Source organism: Bos taurus, chromosome 7 (genome assembly GCF_002263795.3).
Source record: "Bos taurus isolate L1 Dominette 01449 registration number 42190680 breed Hereford chromosome 7, ARS-UCD2.0, whole genome shotgun sequence".
Classification (NCBI taxonomy): domain Eukaryota; kingdom Metazoa; phylum Chordata; class Mammalia; order Artiodactyla; family Bovidae; genus Bos; species Bos taurus.
This window is the reverse complement of record NC_037334.1, coordinates 39,392,671-39,418,965: the sequence shown is the minus strand read 5'-3', so window position 1 is coordinate 39,418,965 and position 26,295 is coordinate 39,392,671. Positions and strand designations below refer to the sequence as shown.

General features: G+C 47.0%; 1 protein-coding gene across 1 annotated transcript in view; it reads left to right on the top strand.

Annotated features, from left to right (window-relative positions):
• Positions 1 to 26,295, top strand: part of COL23A1 (collagen type XXIII alpha 1 chain) — a 403,501-nt gene that overhangs the window by 301,950 nt on the left and 75,256 nt on the right. Inside the window, exon 3 of the mRNA XM_002689036.5 lies at positions 24,482 to 24,526. Within this exon, the coding sequence (XP_002689082.4) occupies positions 24,482 to 24,526 (45 nt within the window). The remainder of the gene's footprint in view (positions 1 to 24,481; positions 24,527 to 26,295) is intronic.

The following is a 26,295-nucleotide window of genomic DNA, read 5'->3' as shown; positions in this document are numbered from 1 at the left end:
CTATTTTGTCTATCTTCTCAAAGAACCAGCTTTTAGTTTCACTGACCCTTACTATTGTTTTCTTTGTTTCTCTTTCATTTATTTCTGCTCTGATATTTATGATTTCTTTCCTTCTACTGACTTCTTTCTCTAGCTTGCTTGTTCTTCTTTCTCTAGTTGCTTTAGGTGTAAGATTAGGTTATTTGATGTTTTTCCCATTTCTTGAGGTAGGATTGTATTGCAATAAATTGCTCATAGAACTAATTTTCTGCATCCCATAGGTTTTTGAGTCGTCACGTTTTTGTTGTCATTTGTTTCTAGGTATTTTTTTATTTTCTCTTTGATTTCTTTAGTGATCTCTTGCTTATTTAGTAGCATATTGTTTAGCCTATATGTGTTTGTATTTTTTACAGGTTTTTTTTGCCCTGTTATTGATTTCTAATCTCATAGCATTGTGGTTGGAAAAGATGCTTGATATGGTTTTAGTTTTCTTAAATTTACCAAGACTTGATTTGTGACCCAAGATGTGATCTGTTCTGGAGAATGTTCCATGTGCACTTAAGAAGAAAGTGTCTTCTGCTGCTTTTGGATAGAATGTCCTATAAATATCAATTAAGTCTATCTGGTCTAACGTGTCATTTAAGGTTTGTGTTTTCTTATTAATTTTCTGTCTGGATGATCTATCTATTGGTGTAAGTGAAGTGTTAAAGTCCCCACTATTATTGTGTTACTTTCAATTTCCCCGTTTACGGCTGTTAACATTTGCCTTTTGTAGTGATGTGCTCCTATTTTTGGTGCCTGAATATCTACAGTTGGTATATCTTCTTCCTGGATTGATCCCTTGCTCATTATTATTGAGCCTTATCTCCAGTAATTATCTTTATCTTAAAGTCCATTTTGTCCCATATGAGTATTGCTACTCTGGTTGATTTCCAGTCGCATGAAACATCTTTTTTTCCATACCCTCACTTTCAATCTGTATGTGTCCCTAGGTGTGAAATGGGTCTCGTATAGACAGCATCTATAGGGTCTTGTTTTGGTATCAGCCAGTCTGTGTCTTTTGGATGGAACACTTAACCCATTTATATTTAAGGTAATTATTCATATGTATGTTCCTATTACCATTTCGTTAATTGCTTGGGGTTTGTTTTTGTACATCCTTTTCTTCTCTTGTGTTTCCCATCTAGAGAAATACCTTTTTTGTTGTTCTGTTGTTCCATTGCTAAGTCATGTCTGATGCTTTGTGACCCCATAGACTGCAGCACACCAGGCTCTCCTGTCCTTCACTGTCTCCAGGAGTTTGCTCAAATTCATGGCCACTGAGTCAGTGATGCTATCTAACTATCTCATCCTCTGCCACCCCCTTCTCTTTTTGCCTTCAGTCTTTCCCAGCATCAGGGTCTTTTCCAAAGAATCAGCTCTTTGCATCAAGGGGCCAAGTATTGTAGCTTCAGCTTCAGCATCAGTCCTTCCAGTGAATATTCACAGTTGATTTCCTTGAATCAAGGAAGATAGAACTGACTGGTTCTATCTCCTTGCAGTCCAAGGGACTCTCAAGAGTCTTCTCCAGCACCACAATTCAACACCATCAATTCTTTGGCACTCAGCCTTCTTTATGGTCCAATGCTCACATCCATAAATGACTACTGGGAAAATCATAGCTTTGACTATATGGACTTTTGTCAGCAAAATGATGTCTCTACTTTTTAATATACTGTCTAGGTTTGTCATAGCTTTCCTTCCAAAGATTGTGTCTTTTAATTTTGTGGCTACAGTCACCATCCACAGCGATATTTGGAGCCCAAGAAAATAAAACCTGTCACTGCTTCCACTTTTTCCCCTTCTCTTTGCCATGAGGTTGTGGGACTGGATGCCATGATCTTAGTTTTTTGAATGTTGAGTTTCAAGCCAGCTTTTTCACTCTTCTCTTTTACTGTCATCAAGAGGCTCTTTAGTTCCTCTTCTGTTTCTGGCATAAGAGTGTTATCATCTGCATATCTGAGGTTGTTAATATTTCTCCTGGCAATCTTGATTCCAGCTTATGATTCATCCAGCATTTCACATGATGTACTCTACACAGAAGTTAAATAAGCAGGGTTACAACATACAGCCTTGTACTCCTTTCCCAAGTGAACTTTTCCAGGCCTGTGGCCATTTCTGAGTTTTCCAAATACAGGAAGAACCCAAGGAGAAACCTGCCGAGACACATATTAATCAAACTAACAAAAATTAAACACAATGATGTAGAAGAACTAAAGAACCAACAAACCATGATGAACAACACAATAACTGAAATGAAAGATACACTCGAAGGAATCGGGGGGGTTTTTTACTTTGCTCCTTCATCTGTAACATATTTCTCTGTTGTCTCATTCTGTCCTAACTTAGTTTTGTTTGCTTGTTTTGGATTCTCTTGTCTAATTTCTTGTGTTTACGGTCTCCTTTCTGCCAGCTACACAGTCGTCGTTTTTCTTGCTTCTGTTGTCTGCCCCCTGGTGGTTGAGGTTGGTCCCAGGGCTTGTGTGGGCTTTTTGCTGCAAAAGACTGGCGCCTGCACTCTACTGGGTGAAACTGTCTTTCCTCTCTGATGATCAGGGTTGCATCAGGTGGTATGTTTTATGGCGGTATCTCTGAGCTTAGTATGACTTCAGGCAACCTGTCTGCTGATGGGTAGGGCTGTCTGTGTTCCTACCTTGTCGGTTGTTTGGCTTGAGATGTCCAGCACTGGAGCCTGCAGGCAGTTGGGCAGAGCCAGGTCTTGATGCAAGATAAATACTTTGTCGTACCTTCCACAGACCACCTGCTGTGTTCTCCTTTGATCCCCCAAAGGTCCCTTTCTGCCTCAGCTAGTTTACCCACTCTAAGTGTTAAAAAAAAAAAAAAAATGAGGGGTGGGGGTTTCTGAGTGCAGGAACCTCTCCTCATGTCCAGCTTCCTGCCAGGGTTCAGTCAATCAGTCATTCAGTCACTCAGTCATGTCCAACTCTTTGCTACCCCACGGACTGCAGCACACCAGGCTTCTCTGTCCATCACCAACTCCCGGAGCTTACTCAAACTCATGTCTATCGAGTCAGTGATGCCATCCAACCATCTCATCCTCTCTCATCCCCTTCTCCTGCCTTCAATCTTTCCCAGTATTAGGGTCTTTTCAAATGAATCACTTCTTCACAACAGGTGGCCAAAGTATTGGAGTTTCAGCTTCAGCATCAGTCCTTCCAATGAGTATTCAGGACTGAGTTCCTTTAGGATTGACTGCAGTTTAGGATTGGATCTCCTTGCAGTCCAAGGGACTCTCAAGAGTCTTCTCCAACACCACAGTTCAAAAGCATCAATTCTTTGGCACTCAGCTTTCTTTATAGTCCAACTCACATCCACACATGACTACTGGATAAACTATAGCTTTGACTAGACGGACCTTTGTTGGCAAGGTTATGTCTCTGCTTTTTAATATGCTATCTAGGCTGGTCATAACTTTCCTTCCAAGGAGTAAGCGTCTTTTAATTCCATGGCTGCAGTCACCATCTGTAGTGATTTGGGAGCCCCCAAAACTAAAGTCTGTCACTGTTTCCATTGTTTCCCCATCTATTTGCCATGAAGTGATGGGACCAGATGCCATGATCTTAGTTTTCTAAATGTTGAGTTTTAAGCCAACTTTAACACTCTCCTCTTTCACTTTCATCAAGAGGCTCTTTAATTCTTCTTCGCTTTCTGCCGTAAGTGTGGTGTCATCTGCATATCTGAGGTTATTGATATTTCTCCCAGCAATCTTGATTCCAGTTTGTGCTTCATCCAGCCCGGCATTTCTCATGATGTACTCTGCATGTAAGTTAGATAAGAAGGGTGACAATATACAGCATTGACGTACTCCTTTCCTGATTTGGAACTAGTCTGTTGTTCCTTGTCCAGTTCTAACTCCTGCTTCTTGACCTGCATACAGATTTCTTAGGAGGCAGGTCAGGTGGTCTGGTATTCCCATCTCTTTAACAATTTTCCACAATTTGTTGCGATCCACACAGTCAAAGGCTTTGGTGTAGTCAATAAGGCAGAAGTAGATGTTTTTCTAGAACTCTCTTGCTTTTTCGATGATCCTATGGATGTTGGCAATTTGATCTCTGGTTCCTCCTCCTCATGTCCAGCTTCCTGCCAGGGTTGCTGGACCCTCTTTTGATTCCTCTTTTCTTTTTTTCTTTCTTTTTTCTACCTTGTTGTGAGGGAATTTTTCTTGCCCTTTTAGGTGTCTGAAGTCTTCTGCTAATGTACAGCCAGTTTTCTCTGAGAATTGTTCCATTTGTAGATGTATTCCTGATGTACTCGTGAGGAGAGACAAATTCTGCATCCTACAATTCCACTATCTTGACTTCCCCTCCCTCCCCCACCCAAGGTCTGCTGTCTTTTACTGAGCTGGACTCTCAGAAAACCAAATTTCTTGAATTTTTTTAAACAATTTCTTCCCCATATTTCTCTGTTCCCTCTTTCTGAAGTTTTCTGTTTGTTTGGCTTGGTGGTTGGGTGGGTGTCTGTTTTTGTTTTTGCTTTGTAAGATTGTTTTTTATTGAGGGGCAAAGAAACAGGGGGCAGTCCCTTGTCAAATCATGATTTCCTGGACTGATTTTCTTATCTCCTCTTTCCAGTTATCTGCATCTGTTTGTCTTGTTCTCCTTTCTTGATGACTTCCCCCAACCTTTCTGTCACAACTCTTTCTCAAGGAATTTCAATCTTTGCTATCATGTTTTTAATTTGAAAGAATTTTTGTGCAAATGTTCTCTGTTCTCTGAGTATTCCTTTTTAATAGCATCCTGATCTTGTTTCATGTATATTATATCCACCATTATCTCTGAGCTTATTATTTATGGATTTTTAAGTTTTGTGTTTTTGAAAGCCAGTTTCCTCTGAGTTTCTTTCTCCGTTTGTTTTTCCCTCTGTAAGAGGCGTCCAGTACCTTAGACTTGTTTTTCAGAGTATAAACCTAAACAGCTGACTGGTAGCTCCACTGACCCAGATGGAACTACTTATTATGGCTCCACAGGAGCATGAGCTTGTTGGGTCTTTCTTCTGGGCTGATCAGATTCCCAAGGAAGAGCCTTCCCACCTTCCACCTGGCAGCAAAGGAAGGGATCTGTATTGAGAAGGAGAGATATGTGGGCCTCCATATTCCATGTGTAAGCTTTCACTTAATGGTAACCCTCCCTTGTTTGTGCCTGGCTTCCTGCATGTGCTAGAGACTTTCCTCTTTCCTCTGTCTGGAAAACAAACCCCAAGCTTCTGCACAGTTTGAAGAATGGCAGCTGTCCAGATCAGAGACTAATACAATCTCCATCGCAACTACTTAACTCTACCTTTGTAGCATAAAAACAGCCATAGGTAGTTCATTTAAAAAAAAAAAAAAAAATGAACATGGCTGTGTCCTAATAAAGTTTTATTTACAAAAATAGAGGGTGGGCAAAATTTGGCCTGTAAGCCATGGCTTGAGACTCCTGGTCTAGATTCCAGCTCATCACTGTATGGTGCTTCCAGTTTCTGGGCTTTGGGTATTTGTTTTGGTTGCTTTTGAGGTGTCCCGAATCCTGGCTTAAAATATTGGTTGTCCCATTTCTGCATAGACAGTGATCTCTCATTTGTCTGCTCCCCAGCTTCCTAAATATTGTTGCTGGTGTTTCCTCTCCTGACCTATTTTGCCCTTGGAACTCAGGTTTCTGGAAGTAGTAGAAATAAATTCCATCTCCCCTCCTTAAATTCCTGGATTCTTTTATTTTTTTTAAACAGACCCCTAGGGTTACCTCTTTAAGCATCTAGAAATACAGTGAAAGTGATAGTCACTCAGTTGTGTCCAACTCTTTGAGACCCCATGGACTGAAACCCGCCAGAATCTTCTGTCTGTGGGATACTGGAATGAATACTGCGAACAAGAATACTGGAGAGGGTTGCCATTCCCTTCTCCAGGATCTTCCCCACCCAGAGATCAAACCCAGGTCTCCTTCATTGCAGGCAGATTCCTTACAATCTGAGCCACCAGGGAAGCCTCTAGAACTAATGTTAATTAGGAATGGTTTAGGTTGTGTATTTTTACCAAATGGTACTTTGTTGCCACTTTTTAATAAATTAATTGAGCATATACCACATGAAATGAAAGGCTTCTCTAAAGACTTGAGTATAAAATGACTCCTTCCTTTCTGAGGCATTGTTTTGGGAAAAAGCTTTACTTTATATTGCAGCCATAATTCTAACAAAAACTGCTTTGTGAGAAAGGTATTAATATGCCCATTTTATAGATGGGGAAACTGAGGCCCAGAGTTACCTGCACTAGCCGGATAGTATGTGACAGAGCAGAATTTGAACACATAACTCTTTTCATGATCCTACTTCTGTGTTAAGGAAGTGGCCATGGGCTTTGATGTTCTCTTAAGGAAGAGTGACATGGCTAGATTTAGACAGGCGCCTTGGATGCGGGAATCAGGGAAGACATTGCATAGGAGAAACAAGCCTGGGGAAAGGGAGGCCCATGAGGAGGCCTCTGTAGATGGCTGAAAGCAGCGAGGCTGAGAGAGCCCGTTTGACAGGGATTACAGAGACCACGGGCAGGGCCGATTGGGGTATGTGGACAAGGGAGGCATGGAAGATGACACTGTGATGAAGGGGAAACACTCATCTAGAGAGGGCAGAGGGACTGCCTTACCCAGTGGGGGGAACACCCGGCCATCCTCACCCAGGCAAGGCAACGTTGGTCAGTCCAGCACCCACAATGCTTGTTGAACCATGGCCATTCTCTGCAGGTTCCAGAGCCTAAGGCTTGGCCAGAGCCTAGAGTTTGAGAGGCATGGTCCCTGCTCTGCAAGCAAGATCCTTGTTCTCAGCCCTTGGCATGGGGCCAGGAGAAGGGAGGTGCTGAAATATCAGGGTTTGAGGGGTCCTTTGAGCACTCTGCTTCCCAGAGAGGGACCACAGCTTACCTGCCAGGAATTTCTAGTTAGCTCTGGGACAAATGGGGTACAGAGAGAGCCCGGATCCCAAGCAACTGGGCCCGAGTCCCAAGCACTCAGAAGCTTTCAAAGTGGGAGTAGATAAGCCAGAGGTTGGTGCTGTCCTGAGGGCTAACCACTGGCCAATGGCTGCAGCAGGCTGCAGGGGCTGACCACCCATCCTCAGACTCTGATATGAAGGTTCTGCCGATTCTTTCTGCCTACCCCTCCTCCTGAGCCCTGGTTTGTCCTCTGCAGATGGGAATGCAGGATCACAAGGGAATTCATCTGAGTGGGCCCCATCAAGAAGTGTATTTCTGACAGGAAATATCTGCAAGGCAGAAGTGGAATGGCTCTGGGGAGACTGTTGACTCCATTCACCCCAAGTTGCCACCCCATTAGTTCTAGGAGATAGGGAAGGTGAGCATGTTTTCTACCTGTGGATGGCTCTATCTCCTCTTCTGTACTGGAACTGATCTCAGGCATCCACGCCCCTTCCCCAGGCCCCCCACAGCACCTGCACATCTAAGATCACTTCCCACACTGTGCTATAATTGACTGTTTGCATATCATACCCCAGAAACTTGTGAGCTGCTTAAGAACAGAACCAGATGTATTTATTTGAGTATCCCCAGAGTCTGGCACAGAGTGGGTTAATGTTGGATGGATGGCAAGACAGACAGACAGATGGTTGAATGGATGGATGGCTGCATGGGGGATCAAAAGGAAAAATAAACAGAGATTAATAACTTAACAGCTGGATGGATAGTTGAACAAATATTTAGGTGGATATTTGATTGTCTAGATGAACAAAGTCTTTCATTCATTCAGAACTATGTAGTAAGTAGTTTTCCTACAGCAGGATATATGGATGAGCGCATGACTAGAAGGAAAGAAAGGGAAATTGGGATGGAGGGAGAAACAGCATAGCAGGTGAATAAACTGAGGAGGAACTAGAGAAATGCCTGGGCAAAGAGATGGCCCGTGTTCACATGTCCACATTCTCCTCTGAAGGTGTCAGCGTCTGTGAGACAAGGGAGTTGTTCCCAAGGTCTCAGAAGGGAGGGGTTAGGAGAAAGAATTCACAAACACTCTCTTTCTGTCTACTAAAAAATTTTTTTTCTCTAAATAAACTTTGAATCCACTTCCAAGTATGTTTAGAAAGACCAGTGGTGGCTTTCATGAAGGATGAATTATAAGTGCTTCATTCGGAGCTATGTTTAGGGACCCTCAGAAATACATACAGTCACCAAAGCGAGTGCTAAAATGCGTATGAGACAAGAAACATATGCCGGGTGTGATGATGTCAAGCAGGCTTACTGCAAGCATATGTGCCATTCTGTTGATGGAATACTCGGCAAGTGTTCCAGAAAGAGACCTTTCCTGAAAGGGAGGTCAATGAGAATACTCCCCCTTCTCATAAATCTTTGGGGGAAAAACAGGCCTGTCTCCCACACACATGCAACTAATTATCTGGGGGCTCAAGGATCTCCCCAGAGAGTAGTTAAGAGCAGTTTACTAGGGCTAAATCTGCCCCAAGTGATTTCCAACAGCCCCGGCTAAAAGACCATGGCAGCTGGCCCTTGGTTCATCACTGGGCATCTTCCTACCCCAGTGGGCAGAATGGGTCAAGCACAGGTGCTCAATAATTAAAGAGACAAACTTACACCTTTTCCTTTTCCAACCCCCAGCAAAGATCAGCCCCTGAGACAAGCTGCTGACGGACACCCTAGAGTCCAGAGCATTTTTGCATGGCTGCTGGTGACCATCCACCTTAGTTCAGTTTAACTGGATTCGACCTGAGCCAGGGCCAGGCTCTTGGAGGACCGAGGCCAATTGAATGTGGCCTCCACTTTGTGAGGCTCACAGTCTAGCAGACAGACAGAGGGAGAGCTGGACAGACAGCTTCATCCCAGTGCACTAAGTACAGAAGCAAGTAAATATCCCTGACCCAAGAGCGGCAGCCAGGAAGGCTTCCCTGGGAAGGGTCCATGTCTTAGCTGGGTCTTGAAGGATGAATAGGAATTATTCTGGCCGGTATTTGAGAAAGGACATACAGCTCAGGGGCCTTGATGTGTTCTGGGCCAGGAGTAATATATGAAGGACAAGTAGGAGATGGGCAGCACAGGCCAAAGTCTGGCTCAACCTGGAAGGGCCTTGGCCAAAGAGCTGGGACTGTGGCCCAAGGTCAGAGGGGAGCCTGTGGAAGGCTTTAACAGAAACGCCATAATCAGGTTTGTGGCTTAGAAGGACTGCACTGACTGTGGGACAGAGAATGGAAGCAAACAAGGAAGCCAGGGACGAGGCTGTGACCACTGAGCAGGGAGAGATGCTGGTACCAGGCCCAGCAGGGACAGAGAGGGGCAGACTCTGGTTCTTTCTCTTCTGACTCTGTCATCTGGCGCATGTTCTTTAACCTCTTGGTGCCATAAAATTGGCAGAATAGCCCCCACCACATGGAGTTGTTGTGTGGTTCACAGTAATACACATAAAATGCCAGGACAAGGCCAAGACCTGGTCTGCGGCTCAGGAAGTGTGAGTGGGATGGATCCACCCACATTCCTGAGGGCTCCTGGGTAAGTGGTAATGCTGTTCACAGAGACTGGGAATCCAGGCAGAGAATTGGGATGGGGTGGGGGTAAGAACTTTGATTTAGGCCATTCCACCAGCTTCCTCTAGGATTCATAAGGGGCTTCTGCCCCACTTCATCTAATCCTGAAACAGAATAGCCTGTGGCTCAGAGCATGATCTCTGGCACCAGACCACCTGGTCAAGTCCTGACCTTGCCACTGATAGTGACTTCAAGCCAGTGACTTGTCCTCTCTGGGTCCAGTTTTCTCCTCAGTAGAATGAGGTTTAGGGTTCAGTTCCATTCACTCAGTCGTGTCTGACTCTTTGCGACCCCATGAACTGCAGCACACCAGGCTTCCCTGTCCACCACCAACTCCCAGAGCTTACTCAAACTCATGTCCATTGAGTCAGTGATACCATTCAACCATCTCATTCTCTGTCAATCCCTTCTCCTCCCACCTTCAATCTTTCCCAGCATCAGGGTCTTTTCAAATGCGTCAGTTTTAGCGTCAAGTGGCCAAAGTACTGGAGTTTCAGCTTCAGCATCAGTCCTTCCAATGAATATTCAGGACTGATTTCCTTTAGGATGGACTGGTTGGATCTCCTTGAAGTCCAAGGGACTCTCAAGAGTCTTCTCCAACACCACAGTTCAAAAGCATCAGTTCTTTGGTGCTAAGCTTTCTTTATACTCCAACTCTCACATCCGTAGGGTGGCTATGAAAATTACAGGAGGATTGACATGACAGAGCTCAGAACAGTACCCAGGACACAGTAAATTCTGAATGTACACTGCAGTAATCCTGGTGGTGGTGGTTGTAGAAATAATGGCTGGTGGTTTATGAACCTAGAACTGGTGTCCCTTGGGTATTATAAACTCAAAACTTGGTTCCAACCTCCTCATCCCCTGAGCACTAAAAAATAAATGAAATAAATAAGTCAGGTAAAGGTAAGTGACTGTAAGAAAATAAAACCAGAAAACATGCCAGAGATGGTGACCAGTGAAGGTGTCCGGGAAGCTCAACAAAGACTCAACCATGCAGAGATACCCCAGCCACATGAGGAGTGCCCCAGGCAGAGGGAACACAGGCCTTGAGAAAGGATGAGGCCTGGCTGGCTTGAGAAGCAGAAGCAAGACCGCGTGGCAGGAGGTGTAGGTGTGGAATGAAGGGAGACAGTGGGAGATGGGACTGTGTAGAAAGCCTCGTCACAGGCTGCCCGCTGAAGTGACCAACCATCTGGTTTGCCTGGGACTGTCCCACCTTTGAAACTGAAAGGCCCAGAAAACTTCTTAGTCCTGAGCACACTGGGATGGCTGGCCGCTTGATTGCTCACTTGCCGCCCTCACTTCCTGGATGTGGATGTTAAAGCACCCCAGGCCTTGCTGGGGGCTGGCATGCCCTTCCTTCAGGAGAGCTCTGTTCTCCTGTCCCCAGGAGTGGGAGGCCCAGGTCCAAGGCCCATAGAGTCAAATTACCTCAGAGCAGGGTGGGACAAGCTGAGTGGCCAGCTTCCTAAGTCCATGACCACCAGCATGTTGGCCATACTCTGAAGGCCTCACTTGCTCTTTTCTAGAACTTTCTGATTGGACTTTTAACATGTAGGTTAGGAGGAATTCTCCTGGAAATCAAAGCTCACATGGATGGCTTTTAAGTTTAAAAAATAAATAAATAAAAGCTTTTCATTCTCTGAAAGCAATAAATCCTGGCCTTCATTAAGTTTGAGGGGATACACTGGCCCATGTGTCAGTGATTAAGGCTTTGGGGTGAATGAAGAACTGAGGAATTTGGTGTCTTTGGGGTGTGCTGGTTTCTGTGTTGCTTCTCTGGAGTCTGTTTTCCAACTGGAAACAGAATCCCAGGAGATGACAGGCTCTGGGAAGAAGCCAATTCTCACTAGCACAGATCTGGGTCTGACTGAGCCCCAGAGACCTGCGCTAGGCTCTCCCACTCACCGCTGACCACCTAGGCTTTCCCACTCACCGCTGACCACCTAGGCTCTCCCACTCACCGCTGACCACCCAGCACTGACCCCTCACAGCCGATGCCTCAGATACACTCGCCGCCTGCACAGGAACCAGCAGCCAGGAGCCAGTTTCTCTGCATGCCTTTCTTAGCCTGGGCACCAGCTCTTTCCACGTTCAGGTTAACCTGACTCTACCTTCACCCTTGGGGAGCTCAAGAAAGTCCTTCTCCCTTTCCTGGAACTTCCCACTTAGCCCTTCCAGTCCAAGCCAACTGGCCAATCAGGGCCTCTCCAGTCCTGGAGATGTATTCATGGCCTTGAGCCCAAGAGAAAAGATGGGCCATTGTCTCTCTCTGTCCCTCTGAGGGGCTTCTCACTCTTCATGCAAGTTTACTCAGCCCTCCCTTCAGCTGCCTGAGCCAAGGGTTGTGACTTAGCCATCTGTCACTTAAAAGAACCCTTTCAAATAGTCCCTTGAAATCTCCATTGTAAGGCACAGAGGCCCTTTCCTGAAAGCCCTTCCATGAGCCCTGTTGCTCTGACCCAGAAACCATGTACTAACACCTCATCCCCTCCACTTGTATTCTTCTTCTCTCCAAGTCCTCTGGGTGAGGCAGTCCATTTCTTTAGCTTTCCCAAAAAGGAGACACTTAGGAGTGTCGTGCTAGTGCCAACAAGAGCTCTGGTCCAGCTCCTGGCTCCTGACCAGCCCTGACTTGAACAGGTCACCTCATCTTGGGCCTCGGTTTCTTTGCTGTGAGCAAACCCATTACACCCACATCTCAGAGTTGCCAGCAGAATTAAAGAGACAGAAAAGCACCCAGCATATAGCCTGCATCAGCTCAGCATGTGTCAGCCGCGCCCCCCAGGCCCGCTGCACCCCATCTTCTGAGTCCCCTCCCACCGGGACCCTGGGGATCCTCAGGAGTTGGCTCTTGGGTCTGGTGTGCTGCCAGCGTTAAGTAATGGGTCTGGACTCTGTGATCCCATTTAAAATGCCTTATTATGATGTATGGCAGAAACCAACACCACATGGTAAAGCAATTCTCCTCCAATTTAAATTTTTTAAAAAGAGAGAAAAAAATAAAAAGCTACATGCCTTATTAAAGTTGCTCCTGACTTGGGAGAGAAACTAGCCTGGAAACAATAGACATTTCTGATGGCCATGCCAAAAGCAGGCCAGAGTCTGCTCCAGTGTTGGCAGTATGTGGGCTTTTATTTCAGTATTTAATTCACAGACTTCTAAGAACCACCCCTGGGCCCCTTCCATTTTGTGTGGTTCACAGTATATTTTTTAAAAATAATAACAAGTGCCAAGAACTGGGTATAAAAATTGTGACCCATTCTACCTGCCCACCTTCCACAAGCATCTTCTGCAAGAGGCCAATGGCAGGGTTGGGATGCCAGGGATCAGGATCTCAATGCTCGGCCCCATCCACACCAGCTGTCTAACCTCAGAGCTGAGTTAATCTCTCTGTGCCTCAGTTTCTCCATCTATGAGATACAGATCATAATAGTAGCTTTCCTCCAAGGTTAGATATGAAGAATATGAGTTAGTACCATGGAATCGAGGTTAGTGCCACGTGTAAATATTCAGTAAATGGTACCACCTGTCTCTAGTTTTTCTTGAACAGAGTTAGAGGGGCTGCTGTGTCTGTCCAGAACTGTCCACTCCTTTTGGAGGAAGCATCAGCATTCATATCTGAGGCCCTTGGGGATTGTGAGTTTGGGGCCATCCACCAGCCCTGGCCCAGCCCCCGACCCCAAGGTGGCCTCTGTTCCTTTGGCATGATGTTCAAGCAGGCTGACCAGGTCTGATCACTGGGGCAGTAGGGGTCTTCATTCACCTGGACAACCATCTTAGTTCCAAACAAACATTTGCCTTACAACCCCAGCAGCCTGTGGCATTGCTTTTCCAAACTGCTTCAGGACCTTACAACAAGCCGTTGGGCTTACAAGTGTGGTGGGTGGTGGAGGATGAGCCTGTAGGACCTAAATGCCTTTTAAGTGAGCTGTACTTGCCAAGCAAGATACTGTGATTTTAATTCCTGAAGGACAGCATTACCTCTGGAACCCAAGCAGCCTGCCAGCTAGCCAGCCTCTCCCAGGGTCAGGGTCCCCTCCCCAAGTGCAGCGTCCCCCAGGCCCTCCCAGAGGCATTCCCAGGATACACTGCCTCCATCCTCCGAAGGACAGAGGGCCCTGTGAGGCCAGGCCGGAAATGAGCATGGTGGAAGTTTCCAGCTCTGAGGTTGATCTGAAACTTGTAAAACAAAATGATCTGGGGAGATGTTTTAATGATGTGGTCATAGAAGCTCAAATCCAGGAATTCCCCCTGCCTTCTATGCTCAAGTTACACCCCCACAATGGCCCTGGGGCCCTGGGCAATCTTAGGGAATGCCAAGCTGAATGTCTAGGGGATTCAGAACCACTCTCTTCCTGGAGTCCTGGGAAGAAGGTCAGATAAAGGAGCCTCCAATGCCAGAGGACCGGGTCTGAAGACCTCGGAGGATGTGGACACATGCGGGGACAGCCTTAATCACAGTAGCTGAGGTGTTTGGAGGACGGGCCCCGGCGTCACACAGACCTGCCACCTCCTTGCTGTGTACCCTGGGGGACACCACTGTCGCCTATGACCACACGGTTCCAGGCCTCAGTGGAGGCTCAGTGGCATCGTGATAGCTGTGCTGCCAGCAGCGTTACCATCGTCTCCACTAGGCTGACCTGGGTTCACAATTCACTCTGGCCCTTGGTGGCTGAGAACCCAGGGAGCATTTCTTTTCTTTTGTTGTTTAATTGTGGTAAAATACACATAATTGAAAATTTACCATTTTTAAGTATATAATTCAATGGTATAAGGTACATTCACATCATTGGGCAACCATCCATCTACAGAACTTTTTTCGTCTTCCAAACCAAAACTCTGTCCCCATTAAACACTAATTCCCCATTCTCCTCACGACCCCACGCCCACACCCCGCCAGCCCCTGGCAACCACTGTTCTTTCTGTCTACTGAATTTGACTACTCCAGATAACTCACATAAGTGGAATCATACAGTATTTTTCCTTTTGTGATTGGTTGATTTCACTCAGTATAGTGTCATCAAAGTCCATCCATGTTGCAGCATGTGCAAGAATTTCGTTCCTTTTTAAGACTGAATAAAATTCCATTGCACATATATATTGTAATAAATTTTGTTTATTCATTCACACATTGATGGGCATTTGAGTTGCTTCCACCTTTTGCTGTTGCATCTGGGAAACTTTCTTGATTTCTCTGAGCCTCAGTTTTCCCAATCTTTAGAGAAGAAAGAGTGGAGAGGGTTTAAAGCATTTTTCAAAACTGAGTATAGATTCCATTAGATAAGTTGCACAACAGCTCCTACCCTTAGGGACTTGCAGGTGGGAGGAGCGGGGGCTGACTGAGGGAGTGTGGCTGAGTAACCGCTGGATCCAGGGGAAGCGAGAGAGGGAGAGGCCTAGGCAGGCTGGCCCGGGTGGGCCCCAGGGTTGTGAGAGGACAGCAGTAAGGCAGGCATTGCTGCAGGAGGCATGCTCAGCGGAGGGAGCTGCCCAGAAGGACTAAGGGAGACCAGCAGGTCCTCACTGCTCAGGCCACCCTGGAGCCTGTCAGGGTTCAGGCCCCCTTTGAAGTGGGTCAGTGACATGAGTTCTCCAGCCCAATCAGAGATCAGATTTTTATCAGTTAGAAATGATTCCAGTTTGTCCTCAAAGGGTGCTTGAGAAAAACATCGTCCTCCCTGGAGTTACTTAATATGCAGATGGTTGTCACAAGCAGAGCCCTCGCTAGCCCATACTATGCCTGAAACCTCAGGATTTGTTTCAGAAATCTCGTTCCCAGACCGTTCTACCCATGCATCCTGATCCCCAGGTCCGCAGACACACTGTAATCAGGTACGTGGAAAGGCTCCAGACTGGCCCTGCTCTTGGGGGTCAAGGTCAGGGTGTAACTGAGGGTTCAGCCAGCCTCTGGACTCAGACCCTGCCCACTACCCCCATACTTGAGCTAAACTGAAATATAGCTACCCTGTCTCAGGCTTCATGCATCTTGGGAAGCATGTAATCCAGGTACATCAAATACCCAGATGCTAATGCTCCAGAGGCCCCTGCGTTATTTCTTTCAGTCCCAAATAGGTCCCTCTTTTGTGCCCCCACGCTGGTGTGTCTGCTGTCAACTCATCTGTTAAATAGTTCTGCAAGGCAGGCGTGGTTGCCATCACCCCTAAACTTTTGTCCTTGTGGATTGGGAACCCAAAGCACAGAGAGTTTAAACAGCTTCTTGTCAGTCATGGTTTTTCCCTTTCTGCACCAGCGTCACCTGTGGGTGTCTGTTGCTCAAAGCCTCTGGAAAGAAGCTTTGCAGGCGCCACCACAGCAGCACCCACTGTGAAACACCAGGGTCCCCACGACCACCAGCCCCTGATCCAGAGCTGTGTGGGTCACACAGAGGTGAGGACAGACCGAGTTGGTCTTCATCACCTGGAGACTCTCCAGCCGGGACTATTCTTACAGCAGCATCCTTGGGCAAGACCTTATTGTCTCCATCTGTACATCAACAAGTTGATCAAGACAGACTCCCAGGTGCCTTCCAGGGCAGCCTGAGTGTCTGAGTCTGCGCCAGCAGTGGGAAACATTGTCCTACTGTGGAAAGGAAGGAGCAGAGGAAAACCAACAGGTGGAAAACTCGGGCACACTGCTGGGCCAAAAGCCTGGTTTTGCTTGTTTGGAGAACATCTGAGCTGCAATCAGCTGGCCCAGCTTTCCCTGGGAGCCCAGGGCAACATGCTGTAGGCCGGCCCAGATGCCAGCGGGGTGGCCCGTCTGCCCTGCTGCTCACCCCAGGGTGGCCGCCCCTTCCGCTGTCAAGGCTGCCTGCCTGGGGGGTTGACATATCTGGCACAACTGCCCTTACACCTTAGCAATCACAAACTGATGATGAAGGGCTCCCCAAAGCACTAGCTGTGTGGCTTTGTATGCAGGCATATGTGCCAAGTCACTTCAGTCGTGTCCAACTCTTTTGTGATCCCATGGCCTATAGCCCGCCAGGCTTTTCTGTCCATGGGATTCTCCAGGCAAGAATACTGGAGTGGGTTGTCATGCTCTCCTCAAGAGTATCTTCCCGACCCAGGGATTGAACTCATGTCCCTTACATCTCCTGCATTGGCAGGTCATTCTTTACCACTAGCGCCACTTAGGAAGCCCATGTGGCCTTAGGCAGGCAAGTCTTTTAGCCTCACTTAGCCTCAGAGTTCCCCTCTGTACAAGGCATACAAGAGGGATGAGCAGGGAATAGTTGAGCTCCTTGGATGAGCCACAGGAGTCCTGGAGCACAAAGGGCTCCAAGTTTATGTTTGCTAAATAAGTAGCCGGAGTGGTGCCTAGTAGATGCTGAACCAGGGCTTCTGCCCCTGACCAGCCCTCAGCACCTGACAATCCAGAAATTCATGAAGGGCCGTGCTTCCTTCCGTTCCACCCCACCACTACCCCCACAACTGCAGGCTTCACCATGCAAGCTTCTTGTGTGCAAGGCCTCTCTGTTTGCAAAAGAAGCAGACAGGGAGACTAGTAGTCAGCATGAGGCTCAGCTCTGGCACTCCCCACTCCCAGGGCCTCTATTTATCAAACATGGCAGGCCTCACCACCTGCATCTCATGCTGTGGGAAGAAAGGAGGGGGAAAAAGTATCCCTCATCTCAGCAGCCCTGGGCATCAAATTAGTTCGTCTTGCATCTCTTCTAAGGCCTGGATCTCACTGGATTTGACAGTCTTTTAAAGAGAATGCCAAGGAATAGTGAGGAGGGAACTTAGGCTGCACATGATGCAGACTGCCGGCTGCAGTGGACTGTCTTCTGTTAGGAGGACAAGCAAGGCATGGCAGGAAGGGCAGGTGGTAGAGGCTAGGTGTGGGGGCAGCCTTTGCCTGATGCCAGTGAGGAAGAGGTCTCAGGTGTGGGGAAAGGAGGATGCTACAGACAGCTTCCACGAGATTTTTGGTTTGGCTCCATGGATACTGGTGATCCCTACACTTAGGTGAGAAGGGAACCCTGTCAGGGAGCACATGGAGAATTGGGAGATGATTTTGGCTTTGGATATGTTACCTTTCAATAGAATTATCCTGGAGGCAGTTGAATGTTTGAGTATGAATTTCAGAAGAGAGGGTCAACCAGCTGTCTATTGGTGAGCTGTTCACACAGAGGCTGCCGGGATCTGATTCAGACTGGTTGCAGAGGGTTCACAAGCAGCCGCCTCAGTCTCCTTCTTCACTTAGGCCATTTCAGTTGGGAGTCCTGTCCAGCCTGTCAGGCCTACAGCCCCACAGGTCACGTGCACTCATCAGTACCCAGGCTCCTCGCCCACGCCAGGCCTGCTGGGAGCTTCCCTCAAAGGCCCTGGGAAGCAGGGGCACCCCACCATGCCTGGACAGCTGCCTACCCACTGAGAATCCTCCTTACTGGGCCTTCTGCCTAACTATGCCACCCAGAAGAACCACCCAGAAAAATCCATTAGTTCAGCTCCCTCAGCAACAACAAATGTCTTCTTCATCTGGCTTGAGTTACCCAGACAGAGAATTTTGCAGTCATACCCCTGATGACCATCAGAAAACCATCGTGCTGCTTTAGCTTTCAGATCCAGGAAGAGCGCGGCTTATTCTCCCACTCTTGGGCCCCTTTCCTGCCATGCTGCACACCTCAGTCTGAGGCCCAGGACAGCCGAGCAGCCTTGTGGGGCCAATCACAGGCCTTCGATAGCCTGGTGAGAGCAGAGAACCCAGGGGTCAGTTTTCTGGGGCTCCTCCCTTGTACAGCCAGGGGAGCATGACCCCAGGTGTGTCAATGGAGTTCCTATTCCCACACCCTCACTCACCCCCCAGCACAGAGGATACCCAGAAAGAACAGACCAAACACCGACCAGCCTCACAAAGTTCCCAGGCACCGTCAGCCCCACAAAGGAGCTGGGAGGAGAGCAGGATGTATGTTTAGCCATGAGGGGTCTGAGGTATTGGGGAGACACCCACATGTAGGTGTTGGAGGCGGTTGGACGTGCAATGCGGTGCTTCAGGCCTTGGCTGACATCATGGACCTGGAGGCTAGTTACACTGTTTACACTGCCATGAGGAGATGTTGTCAGTTATGGGGGTGCCAGAATCTTAGCCTTGCCAGTTAATACAGTCCTGAGCCATTCCAGCATGAAACTCAAGGTCTCTGTCTGGTATGAGGAAAACTCAAGGGCCTCAAGGGCTGTGTAACTGGCATGAATCTCTACTCTCCAAACTCAGGGGTGGGACTTCCCTGATGGTCCAGTGATTAAAGAATCTGTCTGACAGTACAGAGGGCACAGGTTCAGTCCCTGGTCTAGGGAGATTCCATATGCCTTGAGGCAACTAAGCCCATATACCACAACTACTTAGAGTCCCATGCTCCAGAGTCCAAGAGCTGCAGCTACTAAAGCCTGTATACCCTAGAGCCTCTGCTCTGCAATAAAACAGTAGTTGCCCCCGTTCACTGCAACTAGAGAAAGTCCATGCACGTCAATTACGACCCAGCACAGCCAAAAATAAACAAATAAATGAATGTTTATTTAAAAAAAAAAAAACTCAGGGGTGCATCATTTATATGGTCAGATGGTTTTAAACAAAGGTGCCAAGGCTACACAATGGGGAAAAGATAATCTCTTCAACAAATGCTATCGAGAAAAACTGGATATCCACATGCAAAAGAATGAAGGTGGGCCCTTACCTTATACTATATATAAAAATTAGCTCAAAAGGTTAAAAGTTAAAATTAACTTAATGGTCAAATAGGTAAAAATAAACAAATTGGGCTACATCAAACTTTGAAACTCCTGGGACTTCCCTGGCGGTCCAGTGGTTAAGAATTCACGTGACAATGCAGGGGACACGGGTTCAATCCCTGATCTAGGAAGATTCCACACGCCAAGGGACAGCTAAACCCATGCACCACAGCTACTGAACCCACACTCTAGAGCCCATGGTCTGCGAGAAGAGAAGCCACCACTGTGAGAAGCCCATGTGCCACAGCTGTAGAGTAGCCCCTGCTCACCACAACTGGAGAAAGCCCACACACAGCCACAAAAAGCCAGTTCAGCCAAAAATAAAATTAAATAAGTAAGTAAAATTTTAAAGAAACTTCTGCACAGCAAAGGAAGTTATCAACAGAGACAAAAGGCAACCTACAGAATGGGAGAAAATATTTGCAAACTCTATACCTAAAAATGGGTTAATATCCAGAATATATAAAGAACCCCAAAACAGCAATAGAGACTGAGACATAGAGAACAGATTTATGGACACAGTGGGAGAAGGAGAGGGTGGAGACTTGAGAGAGTAGCGTTGAAACATACATGTTACCATATGTGAAATTAATAGCCAGTGGAAATTTGCTGTATGATGCAGGGAGCTCAATCCAGTGCTCTGTAACAATCTACTGGGGTGGGATGGGGTGGGAGGAGGGAGGAAGGTTCAAGAGGGAGGGAACATATGTATACCTATGGCCAGTTCATGTTGATGTATGGCAGAGCCCAACACAACATTTTAAAGCCATTATTCTTCAACTAAAAATAAATAAATAGAAAACCCCAACAGCTCAGCAACAAAAGAACAATTCAATTTAAAACTGGGCAAAAGATCTGAATAGACATTTCTTCAAAGAAGATATATAAATAGCTAACAGGTACGCTACATCACTAATTATTAGAGAAATCCAAGTCAAGATATCACCTCATACCCATTAGGATGGCCACTATCAAAAAAAAAAAAAAGAAAAGAAAGTAACAAGTGTTGGCAAGGATGTGGAGAAATAATAAAACACATGTGCACTGTTGGTGGGGATATAAAATAGTGTAGCCACTATAGAAAACAGAATAGCATTCCCTCAAAAAATTAAAAATAGAATTACCATACGATCCAGCAATTCTACTTGTGGGTATGTATCCCAACCAATTGAAAAAGAATCCTGAAGAGATACTTGCACACCCATGTTATTGCAGCATTGTTCACAAGAGGGAGAAGAAACCCAAGTGTCATCAACTGAAAAGATGAATGGATGAAGATAGGACTTCCCTGGTGGTCCAGTGTTTAAAAATCCACCTTCTAATGCAGGGGATGAGGGTTCAATCTCTGGTCAGAGATCTAAGATCCCGTATGCCCGTGGGGCAACCGAGCCTACACACCACAGTTAGAGAGCCCATGTACCACAGGAAGACCCAGAACAGCAAAAAAAAAAAAAAAAAGATGAATGGATGAAGAAAATGTGGCAGACACATACAACGGACTATTGTGCAGTCGCTCAGTCCTGTCCGACTCTTGGTGACCCCATGGACTGCAGCACACCAGGCTTCCCTGTCTTTCACTATTTCCCAGAGTTTGCTCAAATTCATCTCCATTGAGTTGAAGATGTCATCCAACCATCTCATCCTCTGTGGCCCCTTCACCTCCTGCCCTCAGTATTTCGCAGCATCAGGGTCTTTTCCAACAAGTCCGCTCTTCACATCAGGTGGCCAAAGTATTGGGGCTTCAGCTTCAGCATTAGTCCTTCCAAAGAATACCCAGGGTTGATTTCCTTTAGGACTGACTGATTTGATCTCTTTGCTGTCCAAGGGACACTCAGGAGTCTTCTCTAACACCACAGTTCAAAAAAATCAATTCTTCGGCACTTAGCCTTCTTTATAGTCCAACTCTCACATCCGTACATGACCACTGGAAAAACCATAGCTTTGACTATACCAACCATTATTCAGCCTTAAAAAGGAAGGACTCCCCCGGTGGTACAGTGGAGAAGACTCCATCTGCCAATACAGGGGACACGTATTCGATCCTGTTCCAGGAGTATCCCACATGCCACAGAGTAAATAAGTCTGTGCACCATACCTACTGAGCCCACGCTCTGGAGCCCCATGCTCTGCAGCAAGAGAAGCCACCGCAATGAGAAGCCCACACACCACAGCTAAAGAGTAGCTTCCACTCACCACAGCTAGAGAAATCCCCCACAACACAATGAAGACTCAGCGCAGGCAAAGATTAATAAAGTGTTAGTAGTGGCTGACTCTTTGTGATCCTACGAACTGTAGCCCACCAGGCTTCTCTGTCCATGGGATTCTCTAAAATACCGGAGTGGGTTGCCATTCCCTTCTCCAGGGGATCTTCCTGACCCAGGGATAAAACCCAGATCTCCCACATTGCAGACAGATTCTTTACCATCTGAGCAACCAGGGAAAGTTAATTAATTTAAATATATATATTTATTTTACACACATATATATATATAAAGTCTTTTTTAAAAAAGGGAATGAAAGTCTTATCATATGTTGAGACATGGATGAACCTTGAGGACGTTATGCTAAATGAAAGAAACCAATTACAAAAAGACAAATACTGCATGATTCCACTTGTCTGAGATACCTTAAATCATTAAGCTCTGACAAACGCAAAGCAGAATGGCAGTTTCCAGGGGCTGGAGGGAAGGGCAGAATGGGAGTTGTTCAGTAGATATAGAGTTTCAGTTTTAGAAGTTGAAAAGTTCTAGAAATTTGTTGCATGACAGTGTGTGTTTAATTAGCACTACTATACTACACACATAAAGAAGGTTAAGACTAAATTTTATGTTTGGCACCACAATAAAAACATTTTTAACTACAAACTCAGTAGTGCAAGAAATAGCATGTTTCTCACTTTTTAAAGTTTGTTTAAACACAGGTATACCTGTGGCGGATTCATTTCGATATTTGGCAAAACTAATATAATATTGTAAAGTTTAAAAATAAAATAAAATTTAAAAAAAGAAGAAGAAAAAAAAATTAAATAAAGTTTGTTTAACCTTCTAAGCTCAAGCCCCCCAGTCCATAAGGCTGGCATGAAATTCATTCTTAACTCACCCATGGGGTTTGCAAAGGTTTCAGAGTCTAATATGTAACTCCTCCCCTCCACAGGAGTCCCTTCTCTCTCTCTTCCTCAGAAGCCCTCCATCCTCCCCATCCAGGACACCCCCCCTAATAAAAGTTGGAAGCACCACTGACCTGGGGCCACCTCTGCTTTTCTGCTCTGTCCCAGACCCCCATTTCAGGTGCACAAATGGTCATGTGTGTGTGTGTTAGTCACTCGGACATGTCTGACTCTGCAATCCCATGGGCTGTAGCTCACCAGGCTTCCCTGTCCATGGGATTCTCCAGGCCACAATACTGGAGTGGATTTCCATGCCCTTCTCCAGGGGATCTTCCTTACTCAGGGATCAAACCCAGGTCTCCCGCATTGCAGGCAGATTCTTTACCATTTGAGCTACCCAGGGAGCCCACAAGTGGGGATGACTACCTGCTTAAAAATGAAGAGAACAATAAAGAGAAACACACACAGGCACACTAATTTCTCAGTGAGCCGTCCTGCCACAGACCTGGTTCATGGCTGGTCTCTGCCTCTACTCTGCGATTGTTCCAGGAATTTTTGAGGGGGTTTAAAGTTGGCTTTTTTTTAAGTTTGTTTTTTTTTTTTTTTTAATGTGGACCATTTCTAAAGTTTATTGAATTTGTTACAATATTGCTTCTGTTTTATGTTTTAGTTTTTTGGCCCTGAGGCATGTGGGATCTTAGCTCCCCCATTAGGGATCAAACCTAAAACCCCTGCATTGGAAAGCAAAGTCCTAACCACTGGAACATCAGGGAAATCCCCTTAAAGTTGACTTTTACGAAAGAACAGTGCTTATGACACAAGCTGTTCCTAAGTTGCCTCCAGGCCCGGCCCAGAGCTGGGAGCACAGTGAGGGGCAGGATGAAGAGAGGTATAAATTACAATCTAGTGCCTGCGACTTCGTTTCTGCACACCTTCTCCCACCTGAGAAAACAGGAGAAAGAACCAGAGGTAGTTAGACTAACGGGAGTGAAAACAGAAACAGGGAGGGGAAGGCAAGGAGGCATGAGCTCCGCCCTCCACTCCAAGGCCAGGTGAGCTGTTCTCTGAGCCCTGCCGCCTGTTCCGGTACCTAGAGCCCTCTCCCTCTTCAGCATCTCAGTCACTCTGGTCTTGGGGGCTGATGTGGGCCCAGGGGCAGAAGGAGAAGGCAGGATGATCTACATCAGATTCAGAAAGTGCAAAACCATGTGGATGAGACTGGATACCAAAAAGCACATGCATCAGTGTGCACATTATGTGCAATAAATCACAAGAACTTTATGGTGTCTCCCTGGAGCTGTGGGGAAGGGGAGGGAGGTGCCAAAGTGTTTAATGAACAGAGGAAGGAGGTAGGTGGATAGGATAGAGCCTGTTATCTCTGAGTTTAAGCATCTGAGATGCCATGATAGTGTCTTTTGGAGAAGGGCATCAGATGGTAAAGAATTGCCTGCAATGCGGAAGACCTGGGTTTGATCCCTGGGTTGGAAAGAACCCCTAGAGGAAAGCATGGCAACCCAGTCCAGTATTCTCGCCTGGAGAATCCCATGGACAGAGAAGCCTGGTGGGCTACAGTCCATGCGGTTGCAAGAGTCAGACACGACTGAGCAACTGAGCCTGTACACACGACAGTGTCTTTATGTGGTGTGCTCTCTCTGTTGCTTTATTTTAGTGAATATTAAAAAGCATTTGTCCAGGCTTTCATAAGATAACTGCCATCCTCAGCCTTATTTTTCTTGTAAGTTGGAAGTTTCTCAGTGGCAATCTCCTGCCTCAAGAGTTTCTAGGCAGTATACATTTTTGAATGGGAAAGGACTTGTGAATGAAATAATAAACAGATAATTGAATAACTAAATGAATGAGTGGGGGATGAGAATGCAACCAATAAGGATGATCCAGAGGAGCAGGGGTAAGGGAGGGACAGGAGACAGAGCTTTCTTCACACTTCTCTCCACTCTCCCAGCCAGCAAGGCGGTGGGCACGCTATCCCCCCAGCTGCTGCGATGAATGTGAGTTGGGGGCAGCTGGCAGCAGGCAGGCTGTCCCCAAGGCCACTGGCTTCCCATCTTAAAAGAGTCCATCCTTGTTTTCTGTCTAGGCCCCCCTGGACGGCGTGGCAAGCCCGGAAGAAGAGGTGATCCCGGTGAGTCCCAGGTTTTCTTAGTTCCTAAACCTCGACCTGGAAGTCTGCCCTTGACCTGGAACCTGGCTGGAGGCGCCAGTCCCCGCAGCAGCCCATAACCAAGGACCAGGTCTCTGTCTCACCCTCCAATTCCAGCCACTGTCCCCAGAGCTGCAGTGCCCAGTGCTGACTTCTTGGCATCATTTCAGTGTCACAGTTCCAGTGACAGTCCCCTCTATGCCCTCAGCCACCCCCTGAACCTCATTATCAGCCTCAGAAATTTTATTTATTTTTTTATTTTATTTTATTTTTAAATTTTACCCCCGTCTCCCACTCTGAAATGACCTCCTGTCTTTGTGGGAATAGATGGTGATTCCACCACCCAGGGTTGCTACCCTGGGTCCCTTGACACAAGATGGTTCTCCTCCGTGTCCCCATCCCTCCACAGACTTGGCCAGTCCTTCCCTTGGCAGAGCCACCAGGAGAAGACCCCTTCACTTTCCTGCCATACAACCTTCAGACTCGCCTGCATTTGCCATCAGCCTCCCTCCTGCCATTTTCCTTTCACCCAAAATGCACTCTTTCATACCCTTCGCCCAACTCACCGTAAAGCTTCCCTCAGAGGCTGCACACCCCTGTTGGGCTCCCATCTCCTCCACCTTGCCTTCCGCTCCTCCAAGCCCCTCCAGTCTCTTTTCACTGCCAATCCACTCACATCATTTTGGCCAAAGGTTACCACTGACCTCCTGGTGGCCACACAGGCAGACAGCAAATGCATTGCTGTCTCTCTTCCTGAGCCTCATACTGGCTGTTCCCCAAGGCCCCCTGCTGACTCTTGCCTGTGTTTTCTCCCGCATCTCTGACCCCTTCTCATATACCTTTCCTATGAGACCCCACTTGCCTCGTACATGGATTTGCCCTTGGCCTTCTTTCTCTCCCACCCCTGTGGCTCTGGCACCCCCATAATGCTGATAACGCCCCTCTTCCTTCCTCTAGCCAAGTCATCCCCTCTGGACCCAGAGGTTGAACCTGGCCCCACTGAACCCAGCACTTCCCCTAGCCTGCCCTCATCCAGCTCCCCATTGCAGGGAAGGGACCTCCAGCCAGCTGCTTCCCTATGCAGGCAAGGGGCATCCTCCTTGATCCCTCCCTCCCCACTCCCACACCAAACCTCCCATCTGTCCACCTCAGTCTGTCTCAGCACAGTTCTCACTACTCCTCCCATGCCCCCCACCTCCAGCTATGTCCAGGGTCCTCCCACTCTGAACCTGCGCTCATATCTTCCCCCACCCAGATCTCTCCTCCTGTACCTGGACTGTTACCCCAAGTTCACTATGCTTTGTCCTTTTGGCCTAGCTCAAGCATCTCCTCCAAAAAGTCTTATCTAATCCTTCTGGCTGGGGACAACACCCCAAGTCTACAGACGCATTTAACAGCCTGGTGCAGAGGAGCCTCCAGGGAATGGAAATGCACAGAACCGTGAATGAATGAATGCACACACGCTCAGCCCCTAGGCAACTTCATAAGGACAGCATGGTGGTAACCATGCTCCACCATCAGGAGGACCCCAGGCAGACTGAATCTGGGAGAAACAAGGCAGGTTCTCTGTGAAGCTCAGATTCTTCTTCCTGGCCCTGGGCATGGGCCTCTTGTCCCCACGATTTGCTACATGCTTACCCAATCTAGTTCCTTACTGGATAAACTCCCCAGAGTTCACTGGCAGGAAATGCCTTTCGTGGTACTGGGTTTGCTTTGACTTCCAGAAGCTGGAGACTATTTTGTATTTGATT